This window comes from Electrona antarctica, assembly GCF_951216825.1.
Source record: "Electrona antarctica genome assembly, chromosome: 8".
NCBI classification, from domain to species: Eukaryota; Metazoa; Chordata; class Actinopteri; order Myctophiformes; family Myctophidae; genus Electrona; species Electrona antarctica.
Window position 1 is genome coordinate 4,371,703 of NC_136789.1, and position 22,338 is coordinate 4,394,040.

Genomic DNA, 22,338 nt, shown 5'->3' on the forward strand with positions numbered 1-22,338 from the left:
TACGGGCGTCCGTCACACCTTGTGACACAGGAAGCGAGGACAGAGCGACACGGAGGCTGCCATCACACTCCATATATAGGCATTGCATTGGGACTCCATTACCCAGAAGCCCTGAGAATTAAGCCATTTAGACCCGAGGACGATTCTACAATGTCTCCTAAATCCTGACAGTTTTATGAAAAACCTATGTTTCTATAACTGTGGTTCTCTAACTATTTCATTTTTGGACACCAAAAATCATGTATTTGGCCGTTCCAGGGACCCCCCCCAGAAGCAAAGATTTGAGTTAAAAACGTTCGCTCGGAAAGAATATATAGGCCTATATTCCTATATATAGCCTATATTTGCGGCACATTTTCAAGATCTTTCAAAAATAGCAGATCTACAAGCTCTGAGGACGATTCTACAAATGTCTTGTAAATTCTGACAGTTTTCTGTCACCCATGTGACCCATGTTTCTATCGTGTCGTTCTCAAACATTTTCATGTCAAGGACCCCCAAAAATGTATGTAATTGGCCGCCGACCTCCATCTGAAAATATATGGGACTCCCCAGAAGCAAAGATTTGAATAATAAACTTTCACTCTGAAAGAATATATTCAAAGATTTGCGCCTCATTTTCACGATTTTTCAAAAATAGCAGACCTACAAGCTCGTAGCGCGGCACAGAGTGCACATAGTGCGCTTGTAGATCTGCTATTTTTCAATATAGCTAAAGCATAACCTAATGCTTAAAACACCAAAAGGGGTTCCCGTACAGAACGGGTAAAGCCAGCGTCATATTTATTTTTCGGTCATGTGTGACGCATCAGGCAGTGATAGAAAAAAGCACTCACATTTTTTTACCCCAGTGGCCCCCACAAAATGACCGGAACTACTTAAAGGGAAACTTGACCCTTTTTGCAAAACAATACATGTTAATGATGACATTTAGAAGATTTAGAACACTTTCCTGGGGGTCTTTATGTGTGTAATATGTGGTTTTAGATATTTTAGCAGTGAGCCCAGTGTCTCTGATGTCATGGACAACTGGGTTCACTTACTTCCTGGACTACATGTTGTCTCAGTAAGACAGCCCTCCCCCTATCCACAAGGAGGAGCAATGCACCAAAGCATTATGGGAATTGTAGTCCAGGAAGGAAGTGAGCGCAGTGTCGATGACATCAGAGACACTGGGCTCACTGCTAACATCTAACATATCTAAAACCACATATTACACACATAAGGACCCCCAGGAAAGTGTTCTAAATCTTCTAATCGTCATTATCATATATTCTTTTGCAAAAAGGGTGAAGTGTCCCTTTAATATTCACCAAAACCAGAGCAGAACTCCCACCACGGGACTCAGGCAATCAATCAATACAGTTGCAACCACTATATTAAGTTAAAAATTTGTGAACTATCCCTTCAAGCAAAAGTATCAATGCTTCCATGTCAAAATATGTCCGGATTTCAAAATGAACTTTATTAAAACACCGTAGACATGATATTTATTATGAGCTATACTTTGTCAAGACATTCTATTCAGGAGATTATTTTTTCTAAAGTGTTGGAAGCGCTCGTTGAAGTCACTGACCGGCCCCAGCGCACCACCCGTTTTGAATTTGCACATAATGCAGGAGGCAGCAGCACGACCAGTTAACAACAACGAGTTCTTCCAAACTCCAACACTTAAGAAAAAATTAGACCCATCTGAAGTGAGTGGTACTGTACTGTACTGTACTGTACTGTACTGTACTGTACTGTACTGTACTGTACTGTACTGTACTGTACTGTACTGTACTGTACTGTACTGTACAAGCCCTACTCCCTGGTCTGTGTGTGTCTATGTCTGTGTTAGGCTGTGCAACAGTGACACTTGGTGAACAAATGCTATAACGCTAATTTCGTGCTCGGACACAGCCAGGGACACAGGGACAGACCCAGGGACACAGCCAGGGACAGACAGACCCAGGGACAGACAGACCCAGGGACACAGCCACACACATAGCTGTCTATAGGAGTGGTTGCACCACTCAAAAATATAACGACACAGACTTTCTTGACAGAAAGAAGCTCATAACATGTTTACGGTGGATTTTTAGGAAACAAAAGCTTGGCAGATTGAAAGGATAATTCAAGCTTGCCCTACTACAGTTGGTGAGTTTAACCTCGTTCAATACAAGCAGATCGTAAATGCAATTTCAATGGAGGGCATTGCAACTCTACATTAATCGCATTAAGTGTTGCAAATTGTGGCTAAATGAATCTTAACCATAAAGGAATTACCAAACTGATTCCATCTAGAGTTGCAATACCCTCCATTGACTCCCCACTCATCCAATTTGCTTTTGCGATCTGCTTGTATTAAACAACGTTAAACGCACCAACATTGCAGCTGTAGGGCAAGTTTGAATTATCCTCTTTCAATCTGCCAAGCGTTTGTTTCATAAAAATCCATGCGTAGACATGTTATGAGCTGCTTCTGTCAAGAAATTATCTGCAGGTGATTATTTTTCTAAGTGATGGAGATTGGGAAGCACTCATTTTTATTAACGGGTCGTGCCGCTGCCTCCTGCATTATGTACAAAATGCTCAACAGGTGGTACGCAGGGCCGTTCAGTGACTTAAACGCCAACAAAAATAATCACCTGCAGAGAATATCTTGACAGAAAGTAGATCATAACATGTCTACGGTGGATTTTTATGAAACAATTTAAACAAACGCTTGGCAGATTGAAAGAGGATCTTGCCCTACAGCTGCAATGTTGGTGAGTTTAAAGTTGTTTAATACTTAAGCAGATCGCAAAAGCAAATTGGATGAATGGGGAGTCAATGGAGGGGATTGCAACTCTAGATTCATCCCATTATGCCCAATCCAAATCACAATGTTGCACATTAAAAAAGGACAACTTTAGTTTTTTTCAACCAAGGTTCATGTTTTAGGTTGTTAATAGAGAAAGTATAAGATGAGTGTTCATTTTTATTAATTTGCTGCTTTTTCGTTTTAGTGATTTTAGCCATTTTTGACAGGGGGGCGGGGGCATTTGAGCATGGGGCTAAATATGTATTTTTTACAACATTTTATAGCTATATTTTTAGTAATATTTACTATAGTCCTACTAAACCCCAGGAAATTACATCTGGCCACAAAAGATCACAGGATCTACTGAATGTGAAGGGGGTGCATACATATTTAGCCCCATGCTCGAATTGTATCTAAAATCACTAAAACAAAAGAATAGAAAGCAGCAAATGGAATACAAAATTACTCATCTTATACTTTCTATAATAACAACCTAAAACATGAACCTTGGTTGAAAAAAAACTAAAGTTGTCCTTTAAGCTACATCAACTGTGGACCCGATTCGTATAGCAGATCTACAAGCTCACATGTCCACACACACACACACACACACACACACACACACACACTAAAGTAACCAAAAAATAGCCTCTGAGATGAGTAGAAAAGCAAAAAAAATATCACATCACACAAAACAACAATGCTTCTATAACTCAGTGGTTCTTAAAGTGGGGTCGGGGACCCCCAGGGGTCCTTGAGGGAGTTCCAGGTGGTCCCCAGCTAAATTATAGTATGGACCCTAATGGGTATGTAACTCTTGAGAGTATCCAAATGGAACCAAATGGACCATAACGGATCCATTTGGTTCCATTGATACTCTCCGAATTAAATAAACATTGATTTTACAATATAAATTGGGGGTCTCATCTCAGATAGAAATGCCATTAAATCGGGGGTCCGTAGACTAATATGCATGTCAAACTGGGGGTCCTTGAGAATCACTGCTAGAGATCCATCAAAATATTATTATGGGGGTCCCTGGCATATCTTTTCAATTGGGGGTCCGCGGGCTAATTAGTGTCCATTTGGGGGTCCTTGGTATAAAGAAGTTTGGGAACCAGTGGTCTAACTAACTATTCGCTGCTACATCAAAGTGAAATTAAACGCAATCCCATCAACTCCTTTAATGATATAAGCAGCTAATTAGCTAAACCAGTCCACCTGTGGTCCTTGAGGGTGGTTCCAGGTGGTCCCCATGCAGCTATGGAGTTTAACCAAATGGACCCTTATTAGATCTTTAACTCGAGATAGAATGAAACCAAATGGACCCGGCAAGAGTAACACAATATTGTTAAATACCTGCGTTAGGCTAATTAATTTAGCCTACCAGAAGTCTACACAATTAGATGGAAAATAATTGTCATTTTGATCAACGTTTGACCTGTTATCTCTCCTAATGGTACCAACATCAACACAGCATGGAAGTGTGGACAAACTCTCTCCAACGACCAAAATATTTGGTTTTGGGTCTGAGAGTCTAAATGTCATCAAATCAAACTTTATTTCTAGAGCACATTAACAAAGACCAGAAGGTCAACCAAAGTGCTGTACACGATCATGAAACAAGCATACAATCTACACTAACAGCATAATAAAACATCAAAGCAACACAAATGAATTAACACAGGTTAATTAGTAGCTCCTTTCGGAACCCTACGTTAAAGTTTCTGACATTTTGATGACTTTATGTAGGGTTCCTTCTCACCGGATTCAAGCGACATGGGATGCAATCTGATTTCCCCTGACTTAGCCCTGTGCTGCGGTGTGGGTGTCATGCTGACATATTCAAAAAGAAGCATATGAACGCTATAGGAGACAACGAACCTTCTGACCCCCCCCGCGAACGGCTCAGAAGCCGTTAAGTATTTTTAATGTTTGTACGACCGTTTTGCCAGCTCTGAAATTCTCTCTTGTTGACATCCCATTGTACCGCCTCCAGCCTCTCGGTTGGCTAGCTGCGCCTCCCTACGCGCCTCGTAGGCGCAGCTAGCCTACAGCTAGCCTACCTCTAGCCAACCGAGATGTCAACAAGGAGGGACCGAAGAGAGAATTTCAGAGCTGCCAAACGGTCGTACAAACATTAAAAATACTTAACGGCTTCTGTGCCGTTCGGGGGGGGGGGTGAGAGGGTTCGTTGTATCCTATAGCGTTCATATGCTTATTTTGGAATATGTCAGCATGACACCCACACCGCAGCACAGGGGTAAGTAAGGGGAAATCAGATTGCGTCCCATGTCGCTTGAATCCGGTGAGACCGGACCCTACGTGGTCGGTCCAAAGGAGCTCAACCCGGGGGGTCCGGAGACGGGCTAGTTAATTAGTAGCCCTGAAACATGTCTGCCATGATAATCATCAGGGCTAGTTAATTAGGACAAACATCATTGAAAGCCAGGGAGAAGAGATGGGATTTAAGTCATCAAATGGTGGTTCCGTGGCTCAAATGGGTCTGAGAGGCTAAATGTCATCAAATGGTGGTTCCGTGGCTCAAATGGGTCTGAGAGGCTAAATGTCATCAAATGGTGGTTCCGTGGCTCAAATTGGTCTGAGAGGCTAAATGTCATCAAATGGTGGTTCCGTGGCTCAAAATAAATAATGGGCCTTGATATGAAAACCACCACTGATCTAAATGTAGGCCTACAAACTAACATACAGTAACGAAAGTTTTCAAATTAATGTAGTGGAGTATTAAAGTAGGACAATATTTGCCTCTGAGATGTAGTGGTAAAAGTGAAGTAAAAGTCCTGGAAATTGTAATACTCAAGTAAAATACCCTTTTTTTACTTTTACTGTTGTACTGATAAAATGATTAAATAATGGGCCTTGATGTGTAAAAGGTTGTAAAGCACTGAGCTAAGCTAACAGTAACACCTGCTGCAAACACTAACTCACCTGAGTTTGATCAGCTGCTGGACATAAAGGCCTATACTTCTGTTTCCACAGCTTGTTGTAGAAGCGTTTCTTCTTTTATTTGTCTAGTTTTACACCAGCAGGTAAAAAACACTGTCGACTCTCATTAACTCCATGTCCATGATGTTAATGAAAGTTACATTCCGAGGTGTTTAATATTAAAACAAACAAACGGATTGTTGTAACAAACACTGTAGCAGCGTGCTTGTTTGGGCGTGTGTCAGTGACTCTGTGCGCGTGTGTGGTGTGGGTGTGACCAAGAGGTGGCGCGCACGACCAGATGACTTAAATACATGCACGTGCCCGTGCCCCCCCCCCCCCACACACACACACACACACACACACACGCGCGCGCGCACACACACACACACACACACACACACACACACACACTAAGCTAGTCTATTTTTTTTTATTTATTTTTTTATTGACTGACGGTTATCTGGCTTCATTGAAGTATAGGCCTATGATTCAACTTTTAACGTTTGATATTGTTTATTTTTAAAATGTTATAGTGATATGTATAGGCATACATTTATATGTTTGCTGGTTTCAAATTGAACCAACATAATTATACTAAAGGTGCCTACTACCATTGTTGTGATTTGTCTCATGCGTTTTCACAAACCAAAAAAAAAGGAAACTCTGAAAATGTCTGTTTGCTGAATTCAAATTGAACAAACAATATTTTGTCAAAAACATCACTTTCTCCTAGAAACTCCATTCACACTTTTTATAATTCAGCTTACTGTGGATGGACACACATGCTGGAACCTTTTGCTTTGAAATATGTTGTAGTTTTTGAGTTATTTAACTTAAACGCCCAATGCATTCTCAATGGCAATAGCACAAACGTTGGCATGCTACTAGTCCTACATACTTACACCTAGAAACCCCATTCAAACCTATTTAGGTTCATCTTACGGTGGACATGTTTGCCTGAAAAGGAATCTTTGAAATGTTTCAAATTTGAGAAATTTACAATGGGGCTCAATGGCAGCTACTGGCACGTCAAAAAATCACTTTCACCTAGAAACTCCATTCGCACTTTTTATAATTCAGCTTACTGTGGAGACACATGCTGGAACGTTTTACTTTGAAATGTTTTGTAGTTTCTGAGTTATTTAACTTAAACGCCCAATGCATTCTCAATGGCAATAGCACAAACGTTGGCATGCTACTAGTCCTACATACTTACACCTAGAAACCCCATTCAAACCTATTTAGGTTCATCTTACGGTGGACATGTTTGCCTGAAAAGGAATCTTTGAAATGTTTCATAGTTTTAGAAATATAGTGCTTTCAAATTTGAGAAATTTACAATGGGGCTCAATGGCAGCTATTGGCACATCAAAAAAATCACTTTCACCTAGAAACTCCATTCGCACTTTTTATAATTCAGCTTAATTCAGCTTGTGGAGACACATGCTGGAACTTTTTACTTTTAAATGTTTTTCGAGGATTTGAAAAAAAGACGAAAATCACTCCGAGACCATGGGCTATAGTCCATGGTCTCGTAGTGATTTTCGTTTTTTTTTTAAATCCTCAAAAATGATGAAAAACGGCATGCTATAGTATGCAGTTTTTCATCATTTTTGAGGATTTGAAAAAAAGACGAAAATCACTCCGACCATGGACCATGGAGTGATTTTCGTCTTTTTTTCAAATCCTCGTTTTTCATCATTTATAGCCCGAGACCATGGGCAATAGTCCATGGTCTTGGGAGTGATTTTCCAGGGAGTGCGTGCGCAAAATTTGGCATCGACCGGGTTAACAGTGCCGGAGATTAGCTGGTAAAAGACAGACGGACACACGGACGGCGTGCAAAACATACTCTCTCCCCATGCCTTTGGCCTGGTGGAGACAATCAGACAAACATTAAAAACACATTTTCAGAGGTGGAGAACTGATCCACTTTATTTGATTGGTCTGAACTCTTGTAATAGACTACTAAGAGACATTGTGCGATACAAACATTGCATTTCAACATCATAGGATACATGGGTTTTCAAGTCTCGATTTCAAAAAGAAAAGAAAAAAAAAAGGTCACCACTGTGTGTTTGATAGAGCTGAAAAGGTGCTCCAATTCTTTTTCGGCTTCATTTCTGTTTTTAGATTCAAGTTTGTAAACTTTTTTTGTCACTGCCATTGTAAACACATAACATCCCATAAACAGGATGAATAACTTTGATGTTGAAAAAAAATCTAACATGAGCCATGACAAAACTATTCATAATCGAAACAGAAAGGAAATGCGTTTTGATTCATTTAAGAAACCAAAAACAGGGTGTGGGTTCACAGAGCTCTAAAGGACTTGCAAAGAAACATTACTAATTTTTATTTTTGACCTAGCTTATTTCTAAAGTGTCATGCCTGCTGATAAAAAAAAAGGTTGCTATCAATCCAGGATATAACAAAAGCAGATGTCAAGAGTTCTTAATCTTGAATAAGCCGTGACATTTAATTGTACCATACACAAAATTTCAGACTGTGATGCAAGAGTCATGAAGAAATTATGTACCAGTTACAAAAGAAGATGGGATCTAAAAAGAAATGTCCAGATTTCCATGAGTGGTGGGAAAAGTTAAAGCACATCTCAATATACTCCTGTGCTGGAGACTGAATAAGTTACACAACAGATAGTATGCTTTTGTTGTCAAAAGCAAAAAAGCAAAAAGTGCAACAATGGTGCAGACCATTCTTTATGTTTGGTTAGTTTTATCTTTTTGTCTAACGGAAAGACAAATTACACTGAGTTCAGATTTCTGTAAGGACAGTATAAAAAGGGACTACAGAAAACAAACAAATACAAACATCAACGTATATCTCTGAGAAAATTTGTTAAAGCTGCCTTCTTTCTCAAGCCACAAGGCATGGGAAAATCTCTCAAGAAAAAAAAAAGGTTCCTGACATACTTTTTAGTTACCATGATGACATTGCAGAGCACATCGTTCCATGCATGTTGGAAACCATAGAGACAGCTATAGGTGAGATTGTGCTATACCTTAACACCATGGTCATCTTTATTGAAAGGGAAAGAAATGGCTCAATATCATAATTCAGATCAACATGGGGCCCAGAAGTAGTCATAAGAACATCATCTTCGGCAAAACTAAGCTTATAACAGACTTTTCATCTGCTCCGACACCAGTGTTCTCAACTTGTTCCAAATAATCTAGAATGGGGGTGACACAACCTTCCTCTACGATATTGTTACAATCCATGCATCTTCTCTGCAACTGCAGAGACAGGCATCAAATGACAATGTTAGCTTGTGTTTGTTTCATTCACTCAATTTCCACAATGTTCAGGCTCTGGTGGTGGATGGCGGGTTTACAATTCTGTGCTCCACTCACCGTCAAGTAGGGTCTCTTTTAGTTTCAGTATAGTAAAAGATGGGGGGTGTTCAGAGATGGACAGGAAGGGACTAACTGTGATATTAAAGTTTTATACCCCTCCTTCCATTTTAAAGTGGATCAATTTAAAAGCAACATTACAATAAGAAGTAATCAAGTTAAGAAAACACTGCAAAAAGTTACTCTATTTACATACAATGATTTTCTTAGACAATGGTTTTCTTTACAGAAGTCAAACAAAATTCAGAAATCGTCTCTTATGTCATTTGCCTTTTTACATAAAAGTTCTTCATCTTTATTACAGCTCATGTACTCTATTTCCCCCTCCCACAACAAGCAGGGTCAAAGGAAGTCCGTTCTGGAGGGTCCAGCCTGTCACACAAGTTGCAGCTTTCCTTGCAGCAAATCAGCCAGGGGGTGCCATAGCACCAAGAATGAGACTCCACCCCCTTCCCCCCGCATCCTACACTCACCAGCAAGTGAGGTTAATTCTAGGGAAATGGGAGTGGTGTACAACAGCGTTAATGTAGGCTTCTTCTCTGGTATGGGACTCCTGCGGCAGGGTTCAGTCATCGCTGTCTGAAAGTGTCTCATACTGCTCCGACAGGAGAGGCTCCCTCTCCCAGACCCGCTGTTGTGCCACCGGAGCCCCCGCTGGAGGTGGAGGCTGCTGTTGGCTCTGTATGGTGGGCGATGCCATTGAGGTGGGCGGGGTGCTGCTCAGCATGCGCATGGTCAGAGGATTGTAGGGGAACTGCATGGAGCCTGCATGAAGGTTTATATTTTGTTATTTATTTTGTAATCTTACCATTTAACAAACTTGCCAACAAACATCACTCTAGTTCAAGTTCTTTATTGTGATATGCTCATATAGTATGTAATGCTCTACTCAACCTCTCGTCAAACAGAGTGTCAATTTGTTTGTTCTAGCACATGATTAGTCAGCGTACTCGTTAGCTCATAGAATATGCACGATCACAAAATCTGGGAGATATGCAGATATCTATGCAGACCTGAGCTGGTGACATAATTTATATCATGCTGACCCCACTGGATCTTTGCAGATATATACACCGAGGTGTAAAGTGTGGCTTTGAATATAGCCCAAGGTGCTTTATAGTATATAAAGTATATAATATATAGTATATATCATGAACAGGTGCTGTTGATAGCATACTAGCATATGGTGTACATTGCATTCACTGTGGCAGTTTAAGTGGACACGTTACCTGTGGACGAGGGCCGGTCCTCCCAGGCCCAGGTTTGGGCTTGTCTGTGGTAATCTCCCTCAGAGTGAACAGACGACACTGACGAGGGCCGCTCGCTGCCCACATATGCCTGACTCAGGTTAGGCGACTTGGATTTCCGACTATTGGCTTTGCTCTGAAGTTTCTGCTTGCCTGAATTTCCAACAGACAGAAGAATCCAGGACTGTCAGCAATGCATGTTGAATATTTGTTTTGAGCTGAACACATATGAGGATCTCCTGAGACTCTCCCTGTGTGTGTGTGTGTGTGTGTGTGTGTGTGTGTGTGTGTGTGTGTGTGTGTGTGTGTGTGTGTGTGTGTGCGCGTGTGTTTTGTACCTTTGATTGATTGAATATTTTATTGACTTAATTGATTTTTAAATTGCAGCAGTACGAGTTACCTCACCTATACTAGGCGAAGGACTGGCCTCCTGACGTGCCTCATTTCCGGCACAGGATGTGTTGTTATTGCCAGGCTGAGCGCCTGCTCCTCCCTGGTGGTCATCCTGCCTCTCCTCCAGGTTGCCCATCAGAGCCTTGCGGATGATGTCCTCCAGGCCCAGGTTACTGGCTGGGTCACCGAATGAGTGATTCCTGGGATTAATGCTGTCTGCAGATCACAAAACAAAAAAGAGACATGAGATAGAACACACGAGGGGAGGGAGATGTTTAGAATCATTAACAATTATACAACTTTTTTTGTGTTTTCTAAATTGTGGTCTACTAGAAGTTTATCATCTAATGCCCGTGTCCAAAAAACAAAACAAAAAAAACGTTGCTTCCCATCATGTACAGGCTGTAACCCAAGATGCATTGCACTGCATGGACGTAATCGGGGGTAGCAATCATTTGGAATTTCTCCGCCGTCCACTTCCTGTTTCAGTGCCGTCTTTAAACCTTTTTTTCGGAATCTAAACTGCATCTGCGGTGATTGAACAGAACATGGACGTTCTGGGCCCATTTCTGATGTTATGCTGCATCGCAGTCACAATATTAACGCTTCTGAAGAGAAATAAAGTTTAGTAGACGGATGGACTTAGTAATGGCGAATTTCAGAAACGGAAACTGCAAAAGCTGGTAAAGTGAGTGACGTCAGAGCACAGACAGCACTGGCGTAAACGGCACTTCCGCATACGTTACGGTCTATGACTTGGCCACCCGATTGTGAACACAGGCAGATTCCCTCAAACGTATATAGATATGATGTTACTTTGATTGGAAAGCACTTTTGGAAACTTCTGTTTTAAAATGTGCTATACAAATAAAGGTGACTTGAGTTATCTGTGCATGACTGCTTACTTGAACTGGTAACAGCAGGCAAGTTGAAGATCTCTGTGCCTGGCTGTGCATTTCCTGAAAGACATAAGAATCAACACAAAATAAAGCAGAGAATTGGAGGGTGGGTGCAATTGCCACAAAGTAATCATATCCTCGCCTGTAAAAACAAAAAGAAGATTAAAAAGAAGGGGGGAAATGCCGGGGTTACTGTGCTCCTTTTACATGCAAACATATCAAATGATGCATGCGGTTTAGTTGAAAAGCCAAGATAAAGAAGAGACCCACTTACCAACATCAGAATCACCAACACCAGAAGAGTTCAACTTACGGAAGATCTCCTGCTTCTTGATTTTCACCATTGAAAATTGATTTTCATTCTTGGTGAAGAATGAGGGCAGGTAGTTGATGTTCCCTGGGGAGCGTGAATCACCCCTGATAGAGCGTAAAGGGTGTCGAGAGTTTATAGTCTGCACATGTAGGTGAAACTGTAAAGTATGGCTTCAACTTTGAAATTGAGCCATTCGGACCCACCCATTTTGAGACCCGTAGAATATGTCATTTTCCACAACTTTAAATAATGAAAGTAATTCCTTGCATTTCAACAGGGCTTCGCACTGGTCCAGTGCTCTGCTCAGTCCCTAATAATTCCTTGCATTTCAATAGGGCTACGCTTTGGTCCAGTGCTCGGGCCCTAATAAAGTTGAATTGTATGCCACCTTTGTAAAACAGGGTTTACAAAGTGCTTTACAAAATAAAAGAATACAGGTACAGAGAACAGGTAACGACAAAAACGGATATTGGACTGCATCAAAACTACCAAATGACAACTTTCTGAAATTAATGCTACTTACTAATCCTGTACAAAGGTTAAATTGAGTAACATGAAAATCCATACTGTGCAGCTCCTTTACCTGATCTCAGGGTTGTCCGTCTCTCTCCTCTGGGATGACTGTCCACCGCCCTCCTGTTTATCCATACCCTGGTAACTCTGGGGTGGGGAGATCGGCTCATAGCTCTCCATTGGCCTGCCTCCACGCTCGGGAGACTTTCCTGGCCTGGAAATATGGACAAGAGATATAGGGGGACACAGATTAAGAAATGTGATATGAGTGAGAAAAATCTGCTGACTTTTTGGATGTATTTCTGCAGGTACCTGGCCCTGGATTTATCAGGGATGTTCTCCGGTGATACTCTGCTAGAGGGTCTCTGATGGAGTGGAGCCTGGGCCTGATTCTCTGGGCTGTAGCGGTTGGGAAACTTGGCCCGGCCTGCCGTGGACACAGGGGCCATCACGTTCTGGAATGTGGTACTAGCAGAGGAGGAGGAGCTGGAGACTAGAGGAGGGTCCTGATTCCGGGCAAAGTCCTGGGTTATGATGTGCTGTGTGACAGATGCAGGTGGACAGAAAAAGCAACAAAACGAAAGATTTAGTAAACATTGTGAGTGATTTCAGAATATACAACCACATTACTGTGCCTTTGTCTGTAAGTTACACTTACCGAGATGTGGTCTGCTAAGGTCATGACCCGGTGGGTCTTGGGAACCTGCGAGTAGCCGTCCTGCTGGGAGGAGGAGGGGGTCTGCTGGGGAATCGGTTGTGGTTGCTCTCCTGGGGGTCGGTAGCGGCTCATGTCAAAGGGACGCATGCCTGGAGGGTAAAGATCAAAGACAGTTTGAGGGAGGTAAAGGCATCCAGGTGGCACAGGGGTAAAGTTTCTGCCCACCACACTGTGGACTGGGTTCTATTTCTTTATGGTGCCTCCGGGTTGATTGGGTGCACCAATTAACGCACTTGTCCATGTTCACATGTGGGCAGCCAGCAGGAGAGTGGGTTTCTGTCACTGCACTAGCGACTCCTACAGGTTGTACAGAGCCTGTTCAGCAGGGAGCAGGACTAGGAGGGATAGCATGTTCCTCTGATGGCTGGTGTCACCATGTGTCATTTATTAATTTCTAAACCAAATCTTCATTGAAAAGCCCAGGCAGCAGGATATTAATTCAACTATAGTCGTAACTTTGCAGGGCCTAGTGTTCATACCTGCTGCCTGCTGTTGTCTATCTTCTGCTTTGTCCTGTTGTGGTTGCACTGGAGAACTGGCGGGGCTGATGACCTCAATTGCTCCTCCACTGGGGTTCTCATACCGATTCGATGACACTGTAGGACACAGATGGAAATACAACTTACCAACAACACTCGGAAAGATGAAAGGAAACTACTGGATTACCTTATAAACAGTCCCAAGGTCTACTATATGTACTGATAATGCAAGCCAAGCTATTGCAACTTACAACTGCTAGAAGAGTCAGAACTCTGAGAGCCTCTATCTCGGGAGTCTTTGTCCGAGGCAATTTGCCGCGTGATGATGACATCGATGAAATTAGCAGCCGTTATGGTGGTCTTTCCGCGAGTGCGAAGCTCCTCTTCGATCCGCGACTTGGTTTGGGGGACCTTTTCCTTGCCCCCCATGCCGTCTGTATATACCGGGTGCGGCTTACCCCCTGGCAAAGACATGGCACCGTAGGGAGACTGCATGGAGCGCCTGTCTACCTCCTGCTGCTGCTGCTGCTCACCGAGGCCAGCTGCTCGCCGAGCCACAGAGGATGAAGATGATGACACGTCATCCTCGCGATCCTTCACCTTGGATACATCCATCTGCGGGGCAGAGGCTGCAGCGTCTACCAATGCAGCCAGGGCGTCAGCTGCCGTGTTGTAGCGAGAATTGGCCTGGGCTGCGGACGTTGAAGGCGGCCTTGAGAAAGAAACAGGTTCAAGAGAAATCGGTGGTGTCAGTCATGTTCCTTTGTTTGGATTATTCTATTTGTTCTGCTGTGGAGCGTTCCAAGAAAATGTACCCTTGTTTGCTGCAGTAAGTGCATTTTGAAATATGTGGAATTAGTGAATGGCAGGTGATTTGTCTGCATGGAATAAAGCCACTCCTGAGTCCTGACTCATTACCACATGTATTTAAAGATAAATAAACACAAATAAATAATCACCAAAAATGTATAGAGTAAAAAGATTGTAACCTCTTTCTAGGGTTAGAGTATGTTTAGACTTACATGAGAGCAGTGATGACACTCTTGCTATTAGTGCCTTGGAAGATACTGGGCCGCTGCTGCACCACCCCTTCCTGTGACCTCACAGAGGGGGAGGGGGAACGTAGATAGCCTCTGCTCCCTGGCCTGCCTGGCTGCTCTTGACCTGAATGACATACGTCATTGACTTCAGCAAGAATCAAAGACAAAAGACACATAGAACATTTGGAAAACGGTCCAATTTTTCATTACTATAGTTAGTATATTACTATAGTAGTACTATATATATATTACAATAATATACTAGCAGCAGTATAGTACTCTTAATATTACAGTATGTTTAATTTCAAATACTTGTTGCAAACAAGAATTTCATTATTCTCATTACGAAAATAACGTGTCAAGTCATCATCATTAGTACAACGCAAGCTCACCTCCACGCATGTATTCATTTGTAGCAGCTGCCACTACACGCTCCCGCTCTCTCTCTCTATGCTCACGCTCCCTCTCTCGGTGTTCCCGCTCTCTCTCCCTTTCCCTGTCCTTCTCCCGCTGCTCACGCTCCCTCTCTCGTTCCCGCTCAGCATTGGCGGCAGCGGTGGCTGCCATGTGGGCTTGGTGGCCTGTCAACACAAAGACAGACACACACACACACACAGAGAGAGAAAGGGTTCACATGTGCCCCAAACATGGGATCCTCGGCAGTGGGTGGGAGGGCAGGCTTTCAGACGGCTTTAAATACAGTGTCATAGAGCAGTGGTTTTCAATTATTTTCATATCCAAGGCCCATTATTTATTTGGCATTTGAGCCACGGACCACCATTTAACACTTTAATTGCCCGGAACTATTTAATCCATTACATTCATGCGCCCAGTCGATTTATAAACACGGACGCCTTTTCCGGACGGACCGGCCGGAAGTTCATGATGTTGTGTAGCAGCTAACAATAGCCACAGCACTTTAGAATCGATCGACAACAACGGGAGACAAGAATAAATCTATCGAGACTAGCGACTGGACCGCGGAGCGCCGTCTAACACAGGATCTTTTTTCAGAAAAAGACGGGATGATTTAGATCGCGATTTATGAACGTTTTAAGATTTTCGTTTTCATCAGCTAAACAGAGGAGGGAGTTTTTTGATGACGTCTCAGTCTTGCGCGTCACCGAGGAGAGCCCAGCAGGCGTGCCTGGGCTATACAGCCAGGCGATCTGTTCTCGTATCAATAAACTTCGTCTTTAGGACAATACTTCGTCCTGAGCGTCGGGCGTTACTAATAGAAAGGACAAAGAACTTCGTCCTGGGCGATTAATCTGTTAATGACATTTAGCCTCGCAGACACAATGCTGTATTGATATGACTTCTTGTAAATTAAGTAATGCAGATGTTTAACAAAAATGTAACTCTTGAGAATTACATTGAATGGACCCTTACAGGTCCATTTGGTTGCATTTTACACTCTCAAGAGTTAAAGATCTAATAAGGGTCCATTTGGTTACAAACTCTCCATCATTGAGCTGAGGTCCACCTGGGAACCCTTCACCCGTGGTCCGAAACCACTGTCATAGAGACTTGTACTTATCGGGTCTAAAATCGTCTCTCACCGTGATGCCGAACACCAGCTTCTTTGTGAAATTATATCACCATCTGTGCTTACCATTTCAGAGGCGTTTCATCAGTGCAAAAACAGGGTTCCACAGTTTAACCATGCTGCCAAATATAAATAAACACATCATGCCCCTGAATTTCTTTTCTGTGCACCCAAGGTTTTTCAGTTTAGGAGCACATGTGCTCCTTAGAAAAACAAAAGGTTATAGTTGAGCCCTGTCAGTGGCCATTTTGTGAGAGATCTTCTCCCGACGTTTGTGAGGCTTCATTCGCTTGTGGACAGGCAGCACCAACTGTCAGACCTCAGGGCAGTGCAGGGTAGCGTGCTTAAGAGGGTTGGTCAGGGAAAGATAAGGGAACAGTAGGGAGGGGGAAGGGAGGGGTCCTCACCTGGAGATATGGAAGCTGGGTTGAAAGCCCTAGGAGGGAAAGGGTTCTGAGCTCCAGGGAGGTAGGCGATGCGTTCCAAAGTGGGAGTAACTGTTCCCCCAGGGTGAGGCAACAGGATAGTTGGAGGCATCTGGGCTAGATCAATAATCCCTTTTACAGACAGAAGCAAAGGGCCAACGGTGAACAACAAGAACCAATCCATCAATTTATGAACACCGTATATACTTATATCTGTAACCCATCACCATGATCTGTTAGTGCTCCCAATTACAGATTTGTGAGTAAGCAACGAGGGCTGCAAAGACAGTGGAATAGCAGTCACCTTGTAAGAGGCGACCAAGTCAGCAAATATAAGTTTGTGTGACCAAAACCCAATCGATTGAGCATTAGCCGAATCAGTTGCTGCCCCCCCGAGGATATCAAACAAATCAACAAATTTGTCAGGGTCATTTGCTTCTGAGCGTCTGGAAAAGGTAGCCACTACTTTAAAAGCGCACAAGTCTGAATACTAGTACAGCCCTTCCTGCCCGATGGCCTCTCTCCTGGCTGCGGCAGCAGGTCAGGGAGGTTCAGCAGGCGGAGAACCGTACCTCGAGCTCCGCCTGGATAAGAGATGGACATGGTCTGTTGTTCCCGTGGCGACATGCCCCTGATCATCTCAGGCCTCGGGATGACTTGCATCTGCTGGGAGGTGATGTAATCATTGAGGATCGTCTGCCGTGTGTTCTCCATGGTATGCAGCTGGTAGGTGTTGTGGTAGCCTGTTGGAGACGGCTGCCTGAGGAACATGTAAGCCGCTGTAGAGGACAGAAAGGGCAAAAAACAAGGCCCAACACCAAGAACATGAACAAAAGGTTCACAGATACTGATCGCTACTGCTGACGTCAGTTGCTGCAGAAACAACTGGACAGACACACAGGCCCTCATTTATCAACACGGCGTATGGCAAAATATGGGTGCACACCGGAATTACCGCAATTTTCGGCATTTAACATTTCCGCAAAACCTTGAACTTGAACATGCACCAGGACAAAAATCACGTCAGGTCGGTCCTCACCTGTTTTTCTTTTTTCTTAATGTTTTACTGTAAAGCAGTAAAATAACGTTATTTAAATGTGCAATATAAATAAAGGTGGTATGGTATGTTATGGTAGTAGGGCTGATCTGCCCTCGTTTCATTTACTGAGGATCCTGGCCTATTTTAGTTTGTGCTGGTGGATGTCTGTGTCAGTGGAGACTGAGTGTAAAGTTGTGGTTGGGTTTGAGTGCAGTACCAGGATCCAGGACTCTGTGGAAGGCAAGAGCAGGGTCCAGGTGCGGGGGCAAATGAGCTCTGTACACTTCTCCGGGACCGGGACCAACAGAGCGATGGTGGGGGTCGAAGGGGCTGTGAGAGCCCATGGGGTCAGCCCCTGACACTGGGGACTTGGCTGGGACATTGTCCCTCTGAGTTGGAGTCATGGCATTCTTCCTATCATGTGGAGAGGGCTTCCCAGAGCCGATGCCTCCTTTAAAGAGATGAACACAGAGTACAAATGGTATTACGACATGGCAACAAACATTGAGGTCCAACTCTGTGCATCATTTTAAATTAGTTATTTATGTAGAATTGACTATTGGATGTTTATCTACAACTATGCAGGATAATTGTATTTGAAAATGTAATTTTATGCGATCATAACATACACAACTACATGCCTCCTCCAATACACATGGAGTCATCAGCCACTTCTGTTCCCCTGACAGTAAAATATTTAATTCAGTGATAAGAAGCAGGGATAAAACGCAATAAAGATAATGTAATGACTGGAGGGATATCAAAAGCATAGGCATGGATTCCTCCTCCCATACTCCCTGAATCAGTGTCTAATGCTTTGCGCAACTAGACACTAGACAGAGGATAGAATCCCAGCTCTCATTGTTAAAACTGGGCTGAAACAATTATGGAGTTTAAAAAAACTCCACCAGGAACCAATTGGAAGTTTTTAAGCTGGGTGGCTCTTCATATTGGGGTGGTGTGGACATCCTTGGGTGTCAAAGCAGTAGGCATAGCTTTGTTTGCGGCTGTTCTCGCTGCCATTCTAGCAGCTACCTTGCATTTAAGAAATCCTGATTTAGAAAATGAGATTGAATCTGATTTTATAATATTGCAAGACCAACCACTAGGTGTCACTAGTGCAGGGAGAAGGACAAACACCATCAACTGTGTTTGTTGGGAGTGCCTTAACATGCAGGAAGCACCACCACTCCTGGGCCTCACTGACGCCTGCTTTCCAACCAGACCCTCAAAATGCAAGGAAGCTTACATGACACTCATCTCATGGGAGCCAAACTCACACAGGAAGTTCAATGAATACATGGCAGTGAATGGAGCCGGCTGGACCAGCTCACAACAAATATTATTTCTGAACAATTGAGACCTTTGTCATATAATCGGTTCAGGAATATAAACAAAGACATATCACAGGTTGTTTTCTAATCACTTGCTTTTCGATGTGCACAGAGTTCACAGTATATCATTTTATCTGAGGATCTAAACAGCAGCAGGTATCGTTTCTGGCTCGGAGGTATCGCAAGATTTGGCTGCCAGACAGGAAACGGTGGGAAGTCTCGCGATACTTGGTACGTTCAGAAAGGTACTTTCTGCTCTTTAGATACCATACCTCTATAAAAAATTACACAGTGTACACATCAAAAAGCAACATAGCAGACAATGTGTTATATGTCTTATGTTGTTTTCCTGAAGCGATTACTTTACAAAAGGTCTGTCATTCAGAAATAGTGTTTGTTCATGAGCTGGTCACTCTCATCGACTCCAGTGCATTCTGTCGAACTTTCGGGTGTAGTTTGGCTCCCATGAAAGTGTCATGGCGCAGCCCAGTCACATGATGTGACGTCCTTTCCTTCTCAAAGCTTCCTTGTCAACATGCAGGAAGCACCACCACTCCTGGGCCTCACTGACGCCTGCTTTCCAACCAGACCGCAAAAGAACAAGGAGGCGCAGGACCACGGTCGTCTTGAGTGACAGGCTGACAGCCAGGCAACAAGCGATCCGTTTTTAACACAACATAATAGAGTTGTTCAGGCATTACTTTGTATTTTAACACGAGTTCCTCGTATGAATGGAAACGCCAAAGTGATTTCTTGATTTCCTCGTTTGAATGGAAGGATTGGAAGTTGTCAGGTGTAACTCGCTCTGTTAAGAGCCAGGCAGGCAGATCGCACAAGCGACATTACACAAGCTTTCGTTTTTAACGTGTATTATTTTAATATATTATATGTTATATTAGCGTATTTTTACGCGATTGGAAATATTTCAATATTTCAAATGAATTAACATGCGCTACCTCATATGTTTAAAAATAGATAGATAGATAGATAGATAGATAGATAGATAGATCTGGATTGTATTGAGCTTTTCTTTTACGCTTGCGTCACATCTGAAAGGACTTTAAGGCAGTGATTTGTTAAATGATGATGGTTTATGAATTATACCCTCTGGAGCCCGTCCCAGCATGGGCGATCCTCTGTTTGTGGAGTAGTTGACAGGGGTCCTGCGAGCGTTGGCATCCTCATACATGCCCGGGCTGAGCTGTGCCCTGGCATTCTCCTGGTGTGTAGAGCGCAGTACAGAAGTGGTGGAATTGACCACGGAGGTGTGACGCACACGTTCTGCCGCTGCCTTGCTCTCCTCATACTTGGCTCTTTCCATGGCCTCTAGCTGAGGCATAGTATGCTTACTGGGACTGGTTATCAATGACTTGACGTTGTGCTTCAAAGCAGGTTGGTTCAGAGGATGCATCTGAGGAACAGAGTTGAAGTACAACTTTGAGGTACTTTTACCTTACTTGAGCATGACAATATTTAAAAAATGTATACTTCTACTCTACTATATCTCAGAGGCAAATATTGTACTTTTTACTCCACTACAATTATTTGAAAACTTTAGTGACAAGTTACTTTGCAGAGTGTTACGCAATGTTTGTGTTTACACAAACACTCAAATTTGTCCATTTATTGTCAATGGCATTTAATGTTTGTGTAGGACAAAGTTTGTATTTGCACACACTGAAAGCTGGACATAGGAGGGGCTAGCGCCCCTCAAAAAATTAAATGTTGAAATTGGACATTCTGCATACTTATTAATTATGCAGAATATACAAAAATAAAAGTACTCATTAATTATTAATTAATGAGTACTTTTATTTTTGTTTATAAATTGAATACAGGACTTTCACTTGTAACAGAATATTTCTACATTGTGGTATTGCTACAATACAATACTTCTTCCACCACTGCCTGCCTTACCTGAGACATAGCACCCTCCATCACCCTCCGGTCAGACATGTCTGGTGTTTTGCGGCTGTCCTGGCTGGATTGTTCTTGTCGTGGGATCTCGTGAATGGAACGGCCCATCTCTTTGATTGTGTTCACTCCTCCTTCATATGGCTTACCCTTGCCAATACCCCCTTCGAAAGAACGAATAGGTGGGCTCTCCCGCTTGATCTGTTTCCCATATTTTATGCTATCCTCATAGGCTTCTGCAGATGTCCTGGGTGTCCCTGTAGAAAAACCCAGAATGTAGTACAGTATGTATGCCATTCTTTCCTTCTCATGGCTTGACACCAAGTCTGCTTGGACAAAAAGGATAGTGATATTTTCCCTGTACTGCATATTGTGATGATATCAATGATATTTGCACACAGCAAACAGTCCTTTTAATATATTTAAAAATAAATGTATTACAAGATGTATTTATATCAGCCAGATGATGTATTACATTGATCTTTACTGCCCTATACAAACATTAAAGTCATAGACTTGGCTGGAGACTGGGAATTTATAAATAGGCTCTAAACAAACATTAAAAGTTCATAGACTTGACTGGCCTATGACGTAATTTCGGAAAGCCATGCATTGGAGGGGCTAGCACCGCTCAAAATCTAGAACTTATTTTTATGAACAGAATGCCATTTCTTCCGCTCTATATGATGTGGATGGTCTATCTCCACCTCCACTGAGAAATGTAAACCCTGGTGTCAGGTAGAACACCAACTGGTTGACAATGTCAATATAGTTATTTGAAGCAGATGGCACACCAGATTGGACAGTTATTGATGTTCCGACATCATTACAATTACCTCTCTCTGTCAGGAGAGGGAGACAACTGACAAAACTTAGTGATTGTAGCTTTACATAATTATTCATTGTATAAACTAATAGCACAACATTGCAAATGCAATAATATGTTTAGAATGTTGGTACCTTGCATAATGGATCCAGTCATCAGTGGCCTCTCCTTAGAATCTCCATGAACACCTTCTCTAGGCAAGGCTCTGCTAATCAAGCCTGTGAAAAAGAGCAATACCATGAACACCTTCTCTAGGCAAGGCTCTGCTAATCAAGCCTGTGAAAAAGAGCAATACTGTCACTCATCTTTTAAAGAATGCACAGAGCAATATAAGCCCACAATCAACAAAACATACCCTCGAATGGGGCACCCTCTCTGCCAGGATGTCCCCTAGCCATGGGTCCTTCCACCATGTCATAGGTGCGTTTCAGTTCATGGCCTGTTCTGGGACTGCGGGTGGCTTCCCTGGGATTTTTGATAGCTTTTGGAGAAATATATGCATGAACATTAATGTTCCCTATTCATGGGCTGTTAAACAATA

At 42.8% G+C, this 22,338-nt stretch overlaps 1 protein-coding gene across 3 annotated transcripts in view; it reads right to left on the bottom strand.

Moving 5' to 3' along the window:
- Positions 1-7,651: 7,651 nt before the first annotated feature.
- Positions 7,652-22,338, bottom strand: part of ncor1 (nuclear receptor corepressor 1) — an 89,514-nt gene continuing 74,827 nt past the window's right edge. For 2 of the 3 annotated variants that reach the window (XM_079508573.1, XM_079508575.1), the window contains 19 exons: positions 22,153-22,278; positions 21,932-22,015; positions 20,975-21,228; positions 20,162-20,468; positions 17,941-18,174; positions 17,257-17,463; positions 16,667-16,816; positions 15,103-15,291; positions 14,693-14,855; positions 13,922-14,382; positions 13,671-13,787; positions 13,132-13,280; positions 12,786-13,012; positions 12,544-12,687; positions 11,922-12,064; positions 11,654-11,707; positions 10,761-10,964; positions 10,338-10,508; positions 7,652-9,873 (listed from right to left, as the gene is read on the bottom strand). In XM_079508573.1, coding sequence (XP_079364699.1) covers positions 9,674-9,873; positions 10,338-10,508; positions 10,761-10,964; positions 11,654-11,707; positions 11,922-12,064; positions 12,544-12,687; positions 12,786-13,012; positions 13,132-13,280; positions 13,671-13,787; positions 13,922-14,382; positions 14,693-14,855; positions 15,103-15,291; positions 16,667-16,816; positions 17,257-17,463; positions 17,941-18,174; positions 20,162-20,468; positions 20,975-21,228; positions 21,932-22,015; positions 22,153-22,278 — 3,584 coding nt within the window. In that variant the 3' untranslated portion in view covers positions 7,652-9,673. The remainder of the gene's footprint in view (positions 9,874-10,337; positions 10,509-10,760; positions 10,965-11,653; positions 11,708-11,921; positions 12,065-12,543; positions 12,688-12,785; positions 13,013-13,131; positions 13,281-13,670; positions 13,788-13,921; positions 14,383-14,692; positions 14,856-15,102; positions 15,292-16,666; positions 16,817-17,256; positions 17,464-17,940; positions 18,175-20,161; positions 20,469-20,974; positions 21,229-21,931; positions 22,016-22,152; positions 22,279-22,338) is intronic. The other variant, XM_079508574.1, reaches the window with a different exon arrangement.